We start from the raw sequence: 18,661 nt of genomic DNA, 5'->3' as shown, positions 1-18,661 counted from the left end.
TTTCATCTCTCAGCTGATAAAATTACAAACACCAAGTATATAGTCACTGAGGATGCCATCAAGCCACCTCTCAAATAACGTGTGCCAGGAAGTGTCTCGTTGGCCACTGGGAGGATTAGAGCGGCCAGTGGTGGCACTGGAGGGCTGAGCCTCCACGTACAGGCCTCCAGATCTTTCTTTCTCCAGCTCAGAGTGGATCTTCTGGATAGCTGACCTTGACATCAAGGGGCTACAGAGGCCAGGCTGGCTTTGTGTTGACCCTGAGATACGGGCCTCCGAGGCTCCCCACAAATCACCCCGTCCTCAGGTCCCCACCACCTCCCTCCAAGAACAATTTAAGACTGTGTCCAGCCCAAGCTGGGCAGGGATCCCTCAGGACCCATGACCATGGCTTTGCAGGAAAAGCAGCAATTCAGGGCCCCAGAGTGACTTTATATAGGATCCTCTGTCTTCTAAGCAATCCACACATGGGAAAGCGCCTGGGAGGTGATGGGGTGGCGGGTAAGAGCACCTCTTTTAGTGACAGACCAGGGTTCAGGTTCTGCTGGGACTTGCCTATGACCTTGAGCAAGTTACTTATTCTCTCTGAACCTCAGCTCTTTGTCTGTAAAATAGGGTAGTTGAGAGGTTGAACGGGAGCATACATCATGGTTAACACAGCTCCTGTCACTTGGTAGGTGCTCAAGAAATATTGAACGGCGCTCTCTATCAGAAGAGCTTCGACCAAGTACCGTGAACCAAATACTTCTACGTAAGAAGAGTAACTCTGTGAAATGACTATGGAATAGCAATGCCTGCCCTCTAATTTTCAGTTACTATGGTTACCTTACAGTTACCATCTCTTACTTTTTATCCTCAGAACAACCCTATACTGGTAGATAGTCTCCTGCTCCTTCAACCAATGGGACAACAGAGGTCCACAGGGTCTGCCCCACATCTGCTGCCCACATAGCGTAACAAGGGCTGATGTAGAACCTGTGTCCCTGAGGCCTGGTTCCCTGTCCATCCCCCACCCACCATGGTGTGCAGGACAGGGCTTCCCAGAGCCTCAGAATCCCACCCTTACCCCAGCCAAAGGGGGTCGCTGTCTACAGTCTGCTCACATTTTCCCCATCTGCAGTTCACACTTCTCCCTTGTGACCCATATTCCCCACCGAGCAGAGCCAAGGCAGGCCATATTACAACACAGGTCAGAGGGTAAACTCACTTTGGCTTGAAAGAAAAGAAATGCACTGGATAAAACACGGTGGTTTTTGGAGGTCATCACAGAATTTTATATATAATGAACAATAAGATGAATTATAATACAACAAAATCTAAGGGTCAATAACAGACCAGGCGTCTTGCAAATGTTACATGTTGATAGCCTTTAACTTTACAACCGTAGGTTAGAGAAAGGGATGCAATTTATCGGACATGTTCACATTTTCCCTATGAATCATTAAATATTTAAGCACCATAAAATTCAAGCATTTCACATGGATGTGGCAGCCAGCCGTGGTGGTTTGAAGTGCATTATGCACAGTCTCTGTCAGATAATAACAGTGACAATTGCAGAGTACCGATTTTTAATGTCAGTTGTTTTGTTCCCTGCAGAACTTACTGATAATGCCCCTGCAGGAAATTGTGATTTTTTTTTTATGTGTGTGATACAGTAACTTTGAGAATTGAAATAAAGGAGCATTCCTAAAGACATTAAGAATTGGCCAGGCATAAATAATTCCAATCCGTAATTTACATGCCCTGTGAGAATCATAATATCATTCTACTATGGAAAGAGCCCAAGAAATATTTTTCATATTAAATGGTTTGTTTTAAATAGAAGATGTAACTATAATAAATGCACGATGACTGCTATGTGCTACACATATAATCTAACTTAATTCTCAGTGCAAGAGGAGGTGTGATGTCCTATCATATAAATGAGGAAAGTACAGCTTAGTGAGTGGGCGTATCTTGCCCAGGGTGACACAGCTGGGAGGTGACAGTCAGATTCGAACCTGGGGGACTGACCAACTCCATAAAGTACACATTTCCCACTCTTCTTGCAGCCATACCAAATTAAAATGACAATCGTCAAATTAGTCTGCTAAGCTAATAGAGCCACAAATCATGTAATTTTCTGGAATGAACAGAATGATTTGCTTTATTACTAACTAGAAGAGGCTCAGAATAAAATTGTTGGTAAAATCCAGTCAAGTGGACCATTTCATTGGCTATTTCCTAAGCACCACTGCTGTGTACAAACTTGGTGGGGCAGTTACTGTACCAGGAAGCCCTTATATCATGAGGGAAGAGAGGTACAGCATGAATGAAGTTGTGTCACACATCAATGAAGCATCTTCTCTCAGCCAAATCTCTCAAAATCTTCGTATTTCTGAAATTTCAGTTTATGGAGAAGTAAGCTAATTTTCAGGAGGGAGTGGTGGTTAAAGTGATCAGTCGGCTTTCTGTCAATAATTAGTAGAGGAGATGGTGTGCAGACCTATGTTCACATTCAAATATTTAGAAATAAGAGATGGTTTATACTTGTTACCATTTTGCCTGTGAGAATCCTGTGTGCAGGGCTGAACACCCAATGCCTCATGACATGTATTGAACTGTCATTGAAAACGCAATTCACTGTTAATAATGTGCGCAGCGATATGTGTAGACACCGTGCATACAGGATGAGTAAAGCATGGCCCCGGCCTCAAGAGGCTCACATTCCAGCAAAAGGAAGGATCACGTGAGATGAGACGTTGCAGGAGCAGTCGGGGAGCATGAGGGCGGGCAGGCCCATTGACTGTGCTGGGAGCAGCGGAAGGGAGTCCCAGAGACGGGAACGTGCCTCGGGGATAAGCACACAGGCGAGCAGAGGACAGTCCTGCGGGCCTCCCCACCAGGGGAGGTCATTTGTATGTCGCAGGCAGTGGAGCCATTGAAGGATTATAAGCAAAACAGGAGGCAGGGAGAAGGAATGGGCCCCACTGACAGCATGGAGGAGGCCTGGATACCTTGCTGGCCAGGGATCCACTCGCCAGGAATAAGAGCCCGGAAGGAGACAGCCCGTTCCCCACCCATGACCCAGAGCAATCCCCACGGGGCACAGAGGCAGCCCAACCGAGGAGGTGAAGGAGCCGATCTTGGGAAGGAGATTAAAGCTTTCTGCATCCTTCACAGAGAAAGGATATTTTGAGGCACACTGATTTATAATCAGGTGAAGAAAATAATAGCTTAAAATAATATGGTCTTCTAATCCCAGAAGTTATGTTTTCCATTGTTTGTCCCGTTAAACCATTTAAATAATTTTTGACATTAGAAGGCAACATTTGTGTGGCATTTAGAGAGCGCTCTGGTGATGCCAGTGTTCTGAGAAATTCCTTATACTATTTTCGGTTCCCTGTGGCATAAATTCCCCACTTTCTTCAGCCTGTTGGTTAAAATTTATTTGGCAAGCTTATTAAGATAATATTGTAACACCAAAATGAAAGTGTTTAAGATACTATAGAAGCAAGATTTGCTCCCTATATTTGATTTATGACCATTATTGCTTCCCAGAAAATGTTCTCTGACCAAATTCATGAATGGACAAGATGAAATTTTAGAAGCCTTGACGATTGGTGACACATGACAAAGTTTTGGGAAACAGAAAATTGTAATCATAAATAAGGTTGAAATTGGCTTAAATTTCAGGTGCTCAAAAATATTTGACATGCCAGAGCATGATTTAAGAAAACCATTAAGCCCCCACTTCTCTTTACCCTTCAGCTTTCTCCAACCTGTGTCTTCTCAGAACCCCCAAGCAGCCGTCGCAGCGGGACCGTCCGGTCTATGCCCGCTGCAGGACATAGCTTGGCCGAGAAGCACCGGACATTTTGGCAATTAACATGGCAACTATAGAAGAAATTGCACACCAAATTATTGAACAGCAGATGGGAGAGCTTGTTACAGAGCAGCAAACTGGCCAGAAAATCCAGATCGTGGCAGCACTTGATCATAATACACAAGGCAAGCAGTTCATCCTGACAAATCATGATGGCTCTACTCCAAGCAAAGTCATTCTGGCCAGGCAAGATTCCACTCCAGGGAAAGTTTTCCTCACAACTCCAGATGCAGCAGGTGTTAACCAGTTATTTTTTACAACTCCCGATCTGTCTGCACAACACCTCCAGCTCTTAACAGATAATTCTTCAGCAGACCAAGGACCAAATAAGTTTTTTGATCTATGCGTAGTATGTGGAGACAAAGCATCAGGGCATCATTATGGGGCAGTAACTTGTGAAGGCTGCAATGGATTTTTTAAAAGAAACATCCGAAAAAATTTAGTTTATTCATGTCGAGGATCAAAGGACTGTATTATCAATACTGCAGGTTACAGAGATGCATTGCGTTTGGAATGAAACAAGACTCTGTTCAATGTGAAAGAAAACCCATTGAAGTGTCACGAGAAAAATCTTCTAATTGTGCCGCTTCAACTGAAAAAATCTACGTCCACAAAGACCTTCGAAGTCCATTAACTGCAACTCCAACTTTTGTAACAGATAGTGAAATTGCAAGGTCAGCAGGGCTATTAGATTCTGGAATGTTTGTGAATATTCATCAGTCTGGAATAAAAACTGAGTCAGCTGTGCTGATGACACCAGATAAGGTTGAATCCTGTCACGGAGATTTAAGTACCTTGGCCAGTGTGGTTACATCATTAGCAAATTTTGGAAAAACTAAAGGTCATTCTCAAAATAGTAATGAAATGCCTATGATTGAAAGCTTAAGCAATGGTGATACCTCTTTGTGTGAATTTCACCAAGAAATGCAGACCAACAGTGATGTTTCAAGGGCATTTGACACTCTTGCAAAAGCGTTGAATCCTGGAGAGAGCACAGCCTGTCAGAGCTCAGTAGAGGGCATGGAAGGAAGCATACACCTAATTGCTGGAGACCCAAGCATAAATTACATCGAAAAAGAAGGGCCACTTCTCAGCGATTCACACGTAGCTTTCAGGCTCACCATGCCTTCTCCAATGCCTGAGTACCTGAACGGGCACTACATCGGGGAGTCTGTCTCCAGACTGCTGTTCTTATCAATGCACTGGGCACTTTCAATCCCTTCCTTCCAGGCTCTAGGGCAAGAAAACAGCATATCATTGGTGAAAGCTTACTGGAATGAACTTTTTACTCTTGGTCTTGCCCAGTGCTGGCAGGTAATGAACATGGCAACTATATTAGCAACATTTGTCAATTGTCTTCATAGTAGCCTTCAACAAGATAAAATGTCAACAGAAAGAAGAAAGTTATTGATGGAGCACATTTTCAAACTACAGGAGTTTTGTAACAGCATGGTTAAACTCTGCATTGATGGATATGAATATGCTTACCTAAAGGCAATAGTACTCTTCAGTCCAGATCATCCGGGCTTAGAAAACATGGAACAGATTGAGAAATTTCAAGAAAAGGCATATGTGGAATTCCAAGATTATATAACTAAAATATATCCGGATGACACCTACCGGTTGTCCAGACTACTACTCAGATCACCAGCTTTGAGACTGATGAATGCTACCATCACTGAAGAATTGTTTTTCAAAGGTCTCATTGGCAATGTACGAATTGACAGTGTTATCCCACATATTTTTTAAATGGAACCTGCAGATTATAACTCACAAATAATTGGTCACAGCATTTAAAAGCTGAGATCTCAGTATAAACTAATTGTTCATTCCCAGAACAGAAGACACCAAATTGAATTCATTGCTTCCAGAATATCTGGAACATTTGACTGGAAAAGGGTAACCAAAAACCAAGTTGTTTTTATTTTGATTTAATTAAGAAGAATTTTTGAAGTGACTGGGCAGGTAACAGGAATTGGTAATTTCCCTTCCTGGCTTATTTAAGTGAATAGGGAATACTAACAATTTATTCTGCCTCATCTTAGTATCTAAACCAAGATCTCATTATATTTTATTTTATAAAACAAATAAATTAGGCTTTTTTTCCCTCAAAAAAAATAAAATAAAACCATTAAGTGGGTCAAATGAGCTAGGAAATATTCTGCTACATCAAGAAAATATTTCATCTAAAAATGTGTATTTCTCTTTTTACTGAAAAGTAAATAAATTGCCATTCTGAGGGCAGCCCCATAGCAAGACTCATTTGAAACACGTTCTACATGTAAGAGCTTATTCCTAATCAATGTTTGGCAACGAAGACATTTACAAACAAGGTTTTAGTTGAGTTTTTTTCTTAATTATTTTTAAGTGCATTGAAACTAAGTACTAAAATGAGGATCATGCATGAGAAATGTATCTAATTTCTAACATGACATTTTTAAAAATAAGGTAGGCAAGTTCCCTAACATTTTTTTCCAACAAGGCTTTTGATTTTTAGGATTAGACCACCGAATCTACCAAAATAAAAAGCATATCCTTTGCTATGAAAACTATTTCACAATAAATTATTTCTACTCTTTCATAAAAAATATTAATGTCAAATGTCAAACTGCTGCATTGGTATAATATGGACATAAAATATAACAATGTTTTTAAAATTGTGAACACAGGATGCTCCTGTAAAAACCAGTAGCAGGCACATAAAATTCAAATTGGAGGTTGTTTTTGTTTCATTTAAAATAGTGCCGTGGCTTCCTTGGTAGGCGCTCCTGGGGAGGGGAGGAAGGTGCTTTGTCTGAACCTGTACCAGCTGAGTGAGCCTCATGTGGCTTCAGTCCGGTTAGCAGGCGCGCAGCAGGGACGCGCAGACCCCCGGCTGGGCAGAGGCGGTGTGTATGGAAGTTCACTGCAATGGGGAGTCAATTTTTGTGAATCACTGCCTTAATATTCATTAATAGCTTTTAGGCTCTTAATCCCTTATTGAATATATTTTTTCCCTAATTGCTGCTTTTCAAAAGGGTTGCCAAAGCAGGCGCTTCTATTCTCTGAAACACACAGACGAGAACATGCTTTATGTTCATCTGTGCTGTGTTTATGCTAATGTCCCGTCTCTGGAACACAGCGACTGGGGTCCTTCCTGGCATAATGATTCATTCAGCTTTGAAAGGAACTGTTAATGCTGGCTGTGTGGGTTTCTTTTAAATCTCCTTGGGTCATGGTTTTACAATTATTCAAAGTGCATGGAAGAATAGATGACAGAGAAAATCATTTTGAAATGTTAGAAATTTCTATTTTCTAGTTTCATGTGTTGGTCTATTTATTTTTCTTTGTAAAATCCATCCAGAAGCCCACTATATTATAGAGTAATTCACTTCAATTGTTTGAGGTGTTATTAACCAATGAATGAAGATTTCAGTACTATAACTTATAATCTGGCCTTTACCTTCTATTTGCCTTCCTGTGAATCAGCACATTTTTAAATAAAGCCAGCTCTTCCATTATCCTCAAAAACAAGCATATCTGGGTATCTGGGATTGATGTAGACTGTAAGTCCAAACAAATCCTTATGGGTAGCATTTGCTTAGCCTGTCCCCAACAGAGGGAGGAATTTCCTACGGTCCTATAGGAACAGCCACATCGAAACAGAAGGAACCAGAGTCTGAAGCAAGCACCATTGGATCTCTGAGCGCAGCCTGGACATCTTCACCCCTAGGAAGTTTCTCTTGGTGACCTGTTGGCAGGTCATGGGTTCCCTAGCTATACTTCATGCAGACCTGGCACCTGCTGATCTTCTGGCGCTGGGCCTGGCTTTCTTTTAAGATGTCTGGTGATGGTGCTGAGGAAAACTGCAAGTCAGGTGTCACCGCTGTCAGCCAGAAGCTGTACTCATTTGCAAAGAAGTGACAAGTTCCCTGCCGGCCTTGGCATTCCAGGAACGGCGATGCTCTGAAGTCCTCCAAGCAGCTGCCGGGTGACATGAGGGCCTGCCCTCCTCCTTGGCCCCCAGCTCCTGTGTGCTGCCAGGGCAACAAGACAGAATCGGGGCTCAGATGCATGCAGACCACCCCAGACCCAGGCAGTGGTATGCCGAGGTCTGGACCTAACTACACTTTTCCTGAAATTGTCCCCCATCTGTGTGTGATCTGCTGAGGAAAGTAGCACCAGAGGTGTTGTTGTACACACAAAATTAAAGCCCTTTCACTGAGGGCTGAAGCAAAGCCTTCTGGAAATCCTACCAAAGTAATAAAAAAACATTGACTCAAGAGGTTGGTCCTGAATCTCAACAGGCTGTGGTTTGTGGTGGCCCCTGTGCTGTGTGCACAGAGTTCACGGGATTACAGGCCACTCCGGAGGGAGGGGGGAAGGAGGGGTGTTACAAGGTGGCAGGTGGCAGGCTCACCATGAGGAATGAGTACCCGATCCAGAGGCTCCTCCAGCCCCGCGGGCATGGCGGGACGGACTGGTCCTGGCTGTGCACCGCCGCCGCCTGGGCCGGCGCCTCGCACACGGTGCAGCGGCTGATGTACGGGCGGATCTCCTCCTCTGAGAGTGGCATCATGGGCAGCGGTGCGGCGCTGGCCAGCCAGTAGGATCTGTCGTTTCTCCGGGCATAGTGGCACACTTGGTGGATGTTGCAGTAGGCGAAGGGCAGTGTACTGAACACAGGAAGGCAAGACCCTGCCAGCCCTTAGGAGGGAAGAAGGGACAGCGTGGTGTCTGAGCAGCCCGTCCTGCTGAGCCCATTTGCAGACACGCGTGCGGGAGTGTGGAGGCCCTTGCCCAATCCTCCATCTGTGGGGGTGAAAGCAGGGTATGCACCTATTTCTGCCACCTCCCTGGTCCCCTGGGCAAGCACGGATTCACTCATCCACCCATCGCTCTCTCAGGAGCCAAGCGCTGCACTGGCTGCTGCAGGCGGAGCAGTGAGTACGATTCTGCGTTCATGAGGCTCATGGCCTGGCCGGGTGGGGGAGACGGTGGGAGAGCAGGCAATGGAAGACAAGCATGAAAGGCCAGGAAGGGGAAGAGCAGGGCACCAGGGCTTACAGGAGGGACACCGGAAGAAACAGTTTTCAGCTAGAACCTCACACATGACAGAATTTGGCCATGCTTGGAGAGGATGGTGAGGGCTCAAGGGAGAAGCAGCAACAGGAAAGAGGGCCAGAGGGATGGGATTATGGAGCTCAAAGAACTCAGAGGACAGTGGCAGGAGGTGGGGAGAGGCTGACTGCGTGTCCCTCTGTCTCAAGGGTGTCCAGGAAAAATCAGGCCAGGAGATGTGGGCTCTGTAAATCTCATTAAGGAGCTTGGACTTTACCCCAGAGAGCTCTGCAGACCTTTGTGATGTACACTCAGGCTAGACCCCCGGCTGTACACTCAGGGCAGCAGAAGCAAGACTGGTGGTCCAGAGACCAGGCAGGAAGGGGACTGATGGCAGAAGACCAAGGAGGAGAGAAGAAAATAGAATCAAGATATTAAATGTTACTTCTGTCTTTCCTCCGGGCCATGGCTGGGCCCACGGGAGAAATGGAGAGGTTCATGCAAGCCACCCCTAGCCTGCCCTCTGACCGCCCTTACTAACAGCAGAGGTCATGGCCCGTGAGGGCAGTGACAAGGCTCACCTCTCCATCTGCTGTCCCTGTTGGCATATCCATCCTGCACCCACCCCTACCCATCACGATCTTGGAAAGACAGTGTTTGCTAGCACCTGGGTGCCTAAACTCTTGGCTGAAAATCAATCCCCACAGCTTACATATCTATTGAAAACTGACAAGTAGTACCAGGGATGACTCTCAAAATAAGTTCTATAATTTAAAAACAAATTGGAGTAGGATGGGGAGTTGGTGCTGGCTAAGGCCACATCATATAATCACCAGGGTGCAGTCAATGCACCACAGAAACACAGGAACAGACCATGTCCTGATTAAATAATTTACATTTGGAAGGAAAAACTTCCTTTCCTATCAGAGTTACATTTAACTTACTGAGAAAGATTTGTTTTTAAAAAACTAATTAGTAGGCAGATAATAAGCTTCTTCAGTAGCCAGAATGAGCTTCTTTGACAGCTCGTGGGATCATAGGTTTAATAGACTTGGTTGAGAATTAGCATGGTAGTTTTAAAAAATCCCACAGGAGATGGGTGATCATTTAAGATGATGATGAATCTGTCAAATTAACCCAAAAGTTTTACTCTTAAGCAATGGACATGGGTGACCACGAGCTGTATACGTACCAAGGTCTTGATTGTGAGCTTTCTCCTGTCCTTCCACGTAGAGCAGACTATAGCCCGTCCAGAGCCGGGGCATGCCCAGGGGGCATGCAGGTTCCCCATCTGTCTGACTGTGCAGAACCAGGAGGAAGCCACTGAGATACCCAGGGCCAAACCCTTTGGGCCCAGGATCCCCAGTGGGCCCAGGAGGGCCTGGAGGAATTAAAAAGAAAATGAAAGCAGTATAAGGGGTTCTGTTTAACCAACCTTTCTGAGCACCTCTGTTTGGGATGCTGTGCTAAGCACTCTATACCACAACCCACTCCACAAACACCCCCAACACAACTGCAGTGTATACAAACACGTCAAGCAACTTCCAGACAGTGGGCTAAGTTAGCATAAAAACAGAAACCAGACCAAAGTCCCTGCCTCCTAGGACATACATTCTACTGAGGAAGAAAAATGGCAAATGATGGCATGATAAAAAGGTCGACCGTGAACTACATCGGCAGGTGGTAAGTGCTGAGAAGAAAGGGATGGGGTGAACTGTGTATCTGATAAGGCGACACTCACGGCTGGTCTTACACCTCCCCAGCCTCTCTCATGGTCCTGGCATATTGTCAGTTCCATTCTAAGAAAGTCAAGGGCTTGGAGGCCACATGTACAACTTGAATCTCTGCTTCTATGAGAGAGAGTGGGTGCAAGGAAGGCCCAGTTCTAGAATTCCTCCTGGTAGGAGGGAAACGCCCAGTTTGACAGAATTCGAGCAGGGTCCATCTCCTTTGGCATCTCTAAGGGGCTGACCTATTGGGAAAGATAATAGCCATTTCTAATTGCCAAGATCAAAGGTGAAGTGTGACTTTGAAACCAAAAGTTTTTGTTTTTTTAAAAACTGCTTTCTGGAAGACTGGCAGGCTTCCAGAAGTTACAAAGTGGTAGACTGTGGACTGCTTCAGTCCCGGCCTTGTGTTCTGTTTGACCTGTTTTGTTTGGCTTCACAAGCTGAGGCCCTGAACTTCAGCAAAGTGGAGGGTACATCTGCCCGCACTTGTACATGGGAGCGACTGTCTGAGGGCGAGTTGCAAGCCCTGCTTGGCTGCAGGCCTCACCAGGCCTCTCCACTCCTTGTGACTAACCTGGTGTGGCCAGATGCTCTCCGAGATGAGACTGTGTCTGGCAGTCTGTGCATCTTAGCACCTAACATATTGCCTGGTGCATTGCATTGCAAATTCCTACTCTGAAGAGTCTCATTTCTCCCCTTACCTAATGCCCATTCCCCAAGTTTTTCTTAAGAAAAAGCCTTGCATAGATGTATTGATGGTTGTCCAATAAGAGAACTGACCTCAGGGAACCAGAGGCCAAGTGACTCAGCCAGTGGTAGAGGGTGACCACATTCCCACCATCCCCAAGACTGTCAGCACAGCCTCTCAATGGTGACCACACAGCAGATGCCAGGCTTTCCCTGGAAAAGTGATCCTGTTGTGCCACTGGATAGCGGTTTGGGGAAACACGACCGTGGAGACGAAGCCCTGGCACGTTTTTACGGGGGGCTGACTGCGAGAATGGGGGACCCGGGGCTCTGCTCTTGGTGCTTCTGCCTCTTCAAACCTGGTGAGTTGGTGTCTAAGGCAAATGCTGCTAATAGGGTCAGTCTGGGAGGCTGCCTGCGAGGCCCGGGATCTTGTACACACACCTCAGATCAGGAGTCAGAGAAAAGAAAAGAAGTGAGACAATTTACCTGGTGCTCCAGGGCAGCCAGCTTCTCCTGTGTCACCTTCGTGTCCGGGAGGCCCGGGAGACCCTGGAACACCATCCTCGCCCCTCCTGCCATCCAGCCCAGGCTCTCCTTTGCACCCTGCGTGGAAGTCCACAGTGGCATCGGCAAAAACCCCAGGACACCCGCAGCGGAAACTGCGCGGAAGCCACGGGCCAGTGCTGGGCCCCATTTTGGCTTGGCTGCGTTCGTGCATTTCACCCTCCTGGCTGCGTGAGGCTCAGATTATACTGTCTCCGCTGGGCAGGGGACTGACTAGTGGGGGCTCTGAGGGGTCAAGCAGCTCGCTTAACCAAGGTCAGTGAGCCAGGAGTGGGCAGAGGCAGGACCTGAAGCCAGGCCAGGGAGGCGGTGAGAGGGAGGTTTGCACATTTCTTCATAATATTTATATTTACACTTTTCTTTACATTGAATATGTATGGTTTTTATAATTACACCCTTAATAATGATTCTTTAGAAGCCTGAATGGAGGAATGAATGAAATTTAAAAAGATTGGAATTGAGAGTCAAGCTAAATTTGGAGCAAGATAAGAGCAGCAATTTTTTAAAATAGCTTTTTATTCAGTGTTTACAAGGTGCTAGGCCCCATGCTAATTCATCCCATTACATGGGTTATCCGGTACGGTCTTCATGTGACAGCAGCCACACGACTAGGTATTCTCGACGGGTGGGGAGACTGAGGCTCAGAAGGGTCACAGAGCCGATCCCATGTGGAGAGGAACCAGGCCCGGGCAGGCCGAGGGCAGAGGCCGTGCCATCCGCCACCAGCCCCCACAGAGCCCATGGTGAGGACAGTGCACACTGGGGACCTGGCGGCAGTCACACCGATACCTGACTGTGGGCCAAGCCATCAGTTCCTTACCACGGTCTCCTTTGGCCAGGGTGGCGGATCCAGGCCTTACCTGTGGGGAGTTCATTGCCTGATTACCTGCATTATGAGGCCTCTCAAGGGCTCCACTCTACCCATTACTCTCTCTCTCTTTCCTTTCTCCTTTTCTGCCTCTCTGTCCCCTCTCTCTCTTTCTGCCACAAATTAGCCTAAAGCCGACCCTGAAGTCGAGGAGGGCTTGCCTAATGCCTAAGTAGACGTCAGTCTTTTCACGCTGGATTTGTTCTCCAAGGGAGGGGGGCCACCTGGGGGCTTCTGGCAGGGGATGCTCCACTTGGGGACCAGTGGGTGTCTCCCTGGACTTCCCTGTCTCACCCAGGCTCCTCCTTAAGCCATCTCACGTGCATGCCTCCCCAAACATCCCTGCTTCTCAAGTTTTGTTCCAATGTTACCAGCCTAAGAGTGTCCCACACAAACTCTCTTCTTTGTCCCCACAGCCAGCCAGTCTCTCCCCCCAGATCCCAACCCCCGTACCCTGTGCTGGCTCAGCTATGTTCAGGGTGGGCGTTCCCAGCTTTGGGGGTGCTACCACCTCCCACGCTCCCACCTTGGGTAAAAGGGATTCTCTTAGATTGCCATGCAGTGCCTAGACTGCATTCCGTACATGCTTATCATTCCATAGATGAGAAAGGAAACCTCTCCTTCTCCCCGTCCGGGGAAAGACACCCTCTCCCTTCTAGTAACTGGGCAGAGCCTCTTGCTGGGTGCTGTGGCTGGGTGCTAGTGGGTGCATCTCTTTCCACCAGCTTCAAAGAGAACATGTTATTTTGGAAGGAGCACAGGGCCCCAGCAGTGAGCTCAGAATGTTCTCTTATCTCTCCTACCCAATGGAGTGTTTCTGACATTGGCCCCTGTGCTCTTCTAGAAAGGGCTGCCTGAGAGCTGGCAGGCCAACCAACGGGCTTATCACCGAAAAGGCAGCACGCGTTCCTCCTGAGTATCGACGTGTGGTAAGAGCATGTCTATCTGGGAGAAGAGGTCCCCCTGCCACATGTTACAACATCGGCTTTTTCCTGTTAGAGAAATTGTCAGGCAGAGGACTTTTCCGAAAGAGAGAAAGGAAGGCTCTTATTACCCCAGGGAGCTGTGCCCAGAGCTTTCCAGTGCTTGGACTCATTCTCTACTTGGACCTTGTTTTAAGGAATTAAAAAAACGCCCTCCAGTGCCCAGTGGGATACCTCTCCTGAGAGGGCTGCGTGTTGACCTGAAGGCAAACACGTCCTAACAAGATGTGGGTGAGTCCGCTGGGCAGTGACGGCTCGGATCCAAACGGACACCACCTTTGCTTCATTGCAGGGAGCCCCAGCCTCTGACGGCCACCCGAGGAGAGAAAGTTCTATATCAAACAGATGTGTGGCTAGAGGGCATTCGGCCTCCACGTGGGGAACGCTTGTCAGACACGAGTCACACTTAGTGTGGCCGGTACCCACTCACACTGGACACCAAAGAGCCAGGTTTGTTTTTTCCTTAGCAGATGTCAGCTTCGGTACTTAGGTGCTAAATCAGCTTAGCAATGAAAGATGTTCTGAAAGGAAAACAGGAAGAAATCCACCATGTCATTTTAAGTGGGGGTGGTATTTCCTAGTGGCCACTGAGGAAACACAACCAGCCTTGGGGCTGATATATACAGCCCCTCACATGCTGCTAAAAAAATCGCCTTCAAAATAAGACGGATGAGGAGCAACGTGCCTGCAGATGACCCAAGTCAGTCAGGGTTGGGCCGCCTTACACCCTTGGAGTAGACTTGTCACTTTTTTTTCCCACCTGGACAGTGCAGCCAATGCAGGGTGGCCAGCAGACAGGGAGAGGGGACCAAGTACATCACCGGCAAAGAGGGCTCCTTTGTAACAGGAGCTGGGAGGCCCCTATCAGACAAGAGGAGCCCAAAAGAAAGCCTTAGCTGGGAGTGTGCACACAGTAGGGCAGACGGGAGCTCCCGGGCAGCTGAGCCGCAGAGCAGTGCAGCCCACGCTCTGAGACCCTGGGAAAGAATGGGTGATGCTCATGGGAGGGACTGTGCGCCTTTTTTTTTTTTTTTTTTAGCATTTGCATTCTGTGGCACGATGGTGACTTCAGGGTGTCCCCCACCAGCAGACAGGGCCAGTGTCATCAATAAGAGGAGGGCACAGGAATCCAGAGAAGGCCCTTAGGTCGCCAATTACAGCTGGATGAGCCCCGACTCCAAGTCAGGAGGAATTAGAGAGGACAGGAGACCCCACCTGGGCCTACATGGGCTGCCAGCCCTCTTTCTGAAGCTCACAAATCTATGGAGAAAGAATCTTATATGTGCCCAAAATAACTATTAAGTTAGAGGGTACAGAATTTACTCACTAGATTTTTTTTTTCTTCTCAGTTACTTTCTTTGGTAATTTTCCAAAGCCACCACCATGGGTGCACCCAGCCACCCCTCTGGTCTCCGTGGCTGTTGGGGGGCCAGCGGCCCCACCCTGGCTGCCTGCTACAGTCAGCGAGGGAGTTTTACCAGAACACCTGCCTCCCTTTGTATTCTGCTGGTCTGGGGTGAGGCCCGGGCATCTGTATTTTTTCAAGGCCCTCCAGGCAACTTTAGTTTACAGCCAGGACTGCATCACCAGCGATGGTGTCACTCTTAGCTGACTCCTAAGAGCAATATTCATATAGTATTCATACAATTAATATTTATTGAATATTTTTGTTAATAGTGCAGACTCTAATTTGGTAAATCTGGAGTGTAGCCTGGGCTGCTACCTGCCCTTGGACCACACTTTAAGTAGCAAGGATGTAGCCAACTCATGGTTAGCAGACTATTAGGCCAACCCCCCCACTGTCTGTGCTCCTGCCATCTCCCCATTGAACAATTCTGGGGAGAAGCCCAGTCCTTCCTTAAAGGTCTCCTCAAATGCCAGCTCAGGCTGGGGTCTTGGCAGTCCTGCAGTCCTCCACACTGGAACTGAGCTCTCCCTGCCCCATTCTCCTACCACCTTTTGCCTGAAACTCCTTAAAAACACGAATTATCATCTCATGTTAACTTATGTTCTGCCGGCTATTTTTGCCATGGACTGTGATACCCCAGAGGGGGAAAAACACACCTTTTGCTCATGTGCATTGCCCACAACACCTAGTACCATACTTGATATATAAGGAGTGGAGGGGACCAGGAAGTACCACTGCGGTGAATTTGTGGAATCCCATCATAGGCCTCATCTTCTACTAGAAAGTTATTTTTTCACAGGCTGGGGGCCCCAGTGCCTAGTGTTGCAAAAATATGCACAACAAGGCAGCTTGATTCTCACGTAAGGTTGCGTGATGAGTCATCCTGACTGACTGACGTCACTGATGCAGCGAGTGCCAAGGAGGAGAGAGGTTAGTGGTGGCTCCGTTCCCAGCTCGTGGGCTGTTAAAGGAAGTTGTTCCAACTGACACCCAGTTAACATAGTGCATAAACCCAGATGCAGTGCAGCAAATGCCAGCAACACCTGCATATTAGTTGGAGGAAGGGTCCAGGGTGTGGACTCTACCAAAAACTACTCAGATCCCAGTGGAGGGCGTCACTTCTTGGGCCCTTAGCTATTTGGCTTTGGGGAAACACAGGACAGACAGGTGGTGCCAAATTCAGTTCTACTTCCCATTCCTTTGGCTTGGAACCAAAAAGCCAAAGCCACAGGGGCAGGAAAAATGGGGGAGGGAATGGCCTCATGCCTTTTAGGACAATGGGCACACAAGCACCTGAAGTCACGGGTGCTGCCAATTGGCCTGAGGTGATCAGGGACCTCTAGGTGACCCGTCCTGGACTTCCTAATCTCTTTGTAAATCACCCAGTGTGGAGCCGCTTTGTGAAAAGAAAATAAACCACTGGGGGGGCACTTCTTAAAGGAATGGCTTGGTGTGAATACTTACATAAGGATCCTGACAATGATCAGTCACATGAACGATGCAGTCACAGCTGTAATTTAGAGCCACCCTCCTCCTTTACTCTCTTTCTCCTCCAAGCGATACCCCTCCCTTCTTGTGGGCTGTTTCTGCTCCACTGAGCCCCAATTCAATCTTTTTTAACCAAAATCAAGTCAATGGCTATTGATAGAGCATCTACTCTGTTGTGCTGAGAGGTTTCAAAACCTCATGTCCAAAAGTTGGCCAAGTATAAAATATTTAGGTAGGAGTTCAACATAGAAATAGAAGGGATGTGTGAATCCAGTCAGTACATGATTAACCCTTTGAATAAATATAGGAAGAAAGTGCATAAAGGGAAGGAGATTTCCACTGCTCCATCCTCAGTGGTCGTCTGGGCTCCATACAAAACCATATGCCAAACCAGGTACTTTCATTGCAGCAATACATGGTGCAAACAATGAGCAAACAGCAGAGGCTCATACCTGGTCCTGGGGGGCCCCTGGTGCCAGGGGGCCCCATGGCTCCTTCTGGTCCTCTTGAGCCTGGGACCCCAGGAAGCCCTGGGATTCGAGGACAGTCATCCACATCTGCAGGTGGCCCAGGTTCGCCTGGAATTAGAATCACCATTTGTGTGACGGATTCAGACGCTCACGAGCAAGCTCCCGCTGCGTTCTCGAGGCGGGCTTCTGACGCTACGCTGAAATGCTATCATGAATGTTCAAGCGCCCAGTAGGAGCTCCATGAAGGACTTCTGTTCACTGAGGGGTGCATGAGAAACTTCCAGAAAGCACTTTGTTTAATAAATGAATGAATGGATGAGTGAGCAGGATCTCAAAGGAGGCAAAAGAAGTATTAAATAGGAAAGCAAGATTGAAGGAACAAAACAGCAGCAGACTCACAGACTCCAGGAAGGGACTAGCAGTTACCAAAGAGAAGCGGGTGGGGATGTTGGTGGGGAGGAAGGGAGAAGGGGATTAGGGGGCATTATGATTAGCACACATAATATAGGGGGGGCATGGGGAAGGCAGTACAGCACAGAGAAGACAAGTAGTGACTCTATAGCATCTTACTATGCTGATGGACAGTGACTGCAATTGGGTGTGGGAGGGACTTGATAATATAAGTGAATGTTGTAACCACAGTGTCGCTCATGTGAAGCCTTCATAATATTGTATATCAATGATACCTTAATAAAATGAAAAATAGTGAAGGTTGGTTGAGGCAGCATTAGTTCAGTGACTTTCAGAGGTTTTCCAAACGGTGGGCCATTTTTTCCTGGGGTGCCAGCCACCAGCAGCATCAGGAGAGGTGCTGGCAGGTTCCTGGTGCTCAGCCTGATGCCCCCCTAGCTCATTCCTCCACAGCAGCCAGGTGGGTTCCCACAGTGTCTGTCACCGAAACAGAACTGAAGGGCTGCCAGAGGCCCCGAAGTAGGGACTTCGAACCTTGAGTGCCCACTGGAATTACCCAGGGGAATCGTAAAATAGACCAGTGCCTGGGTTCTGCCCCAGAAACACTGGTTTAATTTTTCCAGGACGTGTCTTGGGCACCGCCCCCAAGCTTGGTCGTACAGTGAACCCAGCTGGGCAGCTTTTCAAAAGTACTTGTGCTGGCGCCCCGCCTAGAACTATTAAACCAGGGTTTGGGGGACAAGACCCAGGCCTCAGTAATAGTTGACACTCTCAGGTGATCCCAGCATCAGCCAGGGCTGAGAAGCGCCGCTGTAACGCCGTATTCTGACTTCAGCACATCAGAAGCAGTTGGCCCAAGGAGCTCATTACAGGCCAGGGTTTCTGAGTCATTGGTCTGGGGTGGGCCCCCCAATATTTGCACAGCTAACGTGTTCCCGGGAGAGGCTGCTGATGTTGATCTGGGGATCTCCCTTTGATAAAATATTGCTATAAAGGTTTGAAATATTTTCTCTTATTGATTACACTCCATCTTAAGACATTTTTTTCTAGAGTGTCATTCAGCCACCCTGCAATCACTCCACAAAGGAAAAGAAATAATAACACTAACCGATAATGATAACAGCTAACACTCAGTCAGTACTTA

At 47.4% G+C, this 18,661-nt stretch overlaps 2 protein-coding genes across 2 annotated transcripts in view; one reads left to right on the top strand and one right to left on the bottom strand.

Annotated features, from left to right (window-relative positions):
* The first annotated feature begins 3,732 nt into the window (after positions 1 to 3,732).
* LOC118926530 (nuclear receptor subfamily 2 group C member 1-like) lies at positions 3,733 to 5,982 on the top strand. The gene is given in 2 exon segments (XM_036913500.2): positions 3,733 to 4,338; positions 4,341 to 5,982. Coding segments are annotated over 2 exon segments (1,743 nt in total). The 5' UTR covers positions 3,733 to 3,869; the 3' UTR covers positions 5,615 to 5,982.
* A 4-nt stretch (positions 5,983 to 5,986) lies between these two features.
* Positions 5,987 to 18,661, bottom strand: part of COL4A4 (collagen type IV alpha 4 chain) — a 110,712-nt gene continuing 98,037 nt past the window's right edge. The window contains exons 44-48 of the mRNA XM_057503490.1: positions 17,089 to 17,214; positions 11,812 to 11,928; positions 10,098 to 10,286; positions 8,265 to 8,551; positions 5,987 to 7,881 (exon numbers count right to left, since the gene is read on the bottom strand). Of these exons, the coding sequence (XP_057359473.1) occupies positions 7,618 to 7,881; positions 8,265 to 8,551; positions 10,098 to 10,286; positions 11,812 to 11,928; positions 17,089 to 17,214 (983 nt within the window). The 3' untranslated portion in view covers positions 5,987 to 7,617. The remainder of the gene's footprint in view (positions 7,882 to 8,264; positions 8,552 to 10,097; positions 10,287 to 11,811; positions 11,929 to 17,088; positions 17,215 to 18,661) is intronic.

Source organism: Manis pentadactyla, chromosome 6 (assembly GCF_030020395.1).
Source record: "Manis pentadactyla isolate mManPen7 chromosome 6, mManPen7.hap1, whole genome shotgun sequence".
In the NCBI taxonomy this organism is placed as follows: Eukaryota; Metazoa; Chordata; class Mammalia; order Pholidota; family Manidae; genus Manis; species Manis pentadactyla.
The sequence above is the reverse complement of the archived record's forward strand: the minus strand, read 5'-3'. Positions and strand labels throughout refer to the sequence as shown.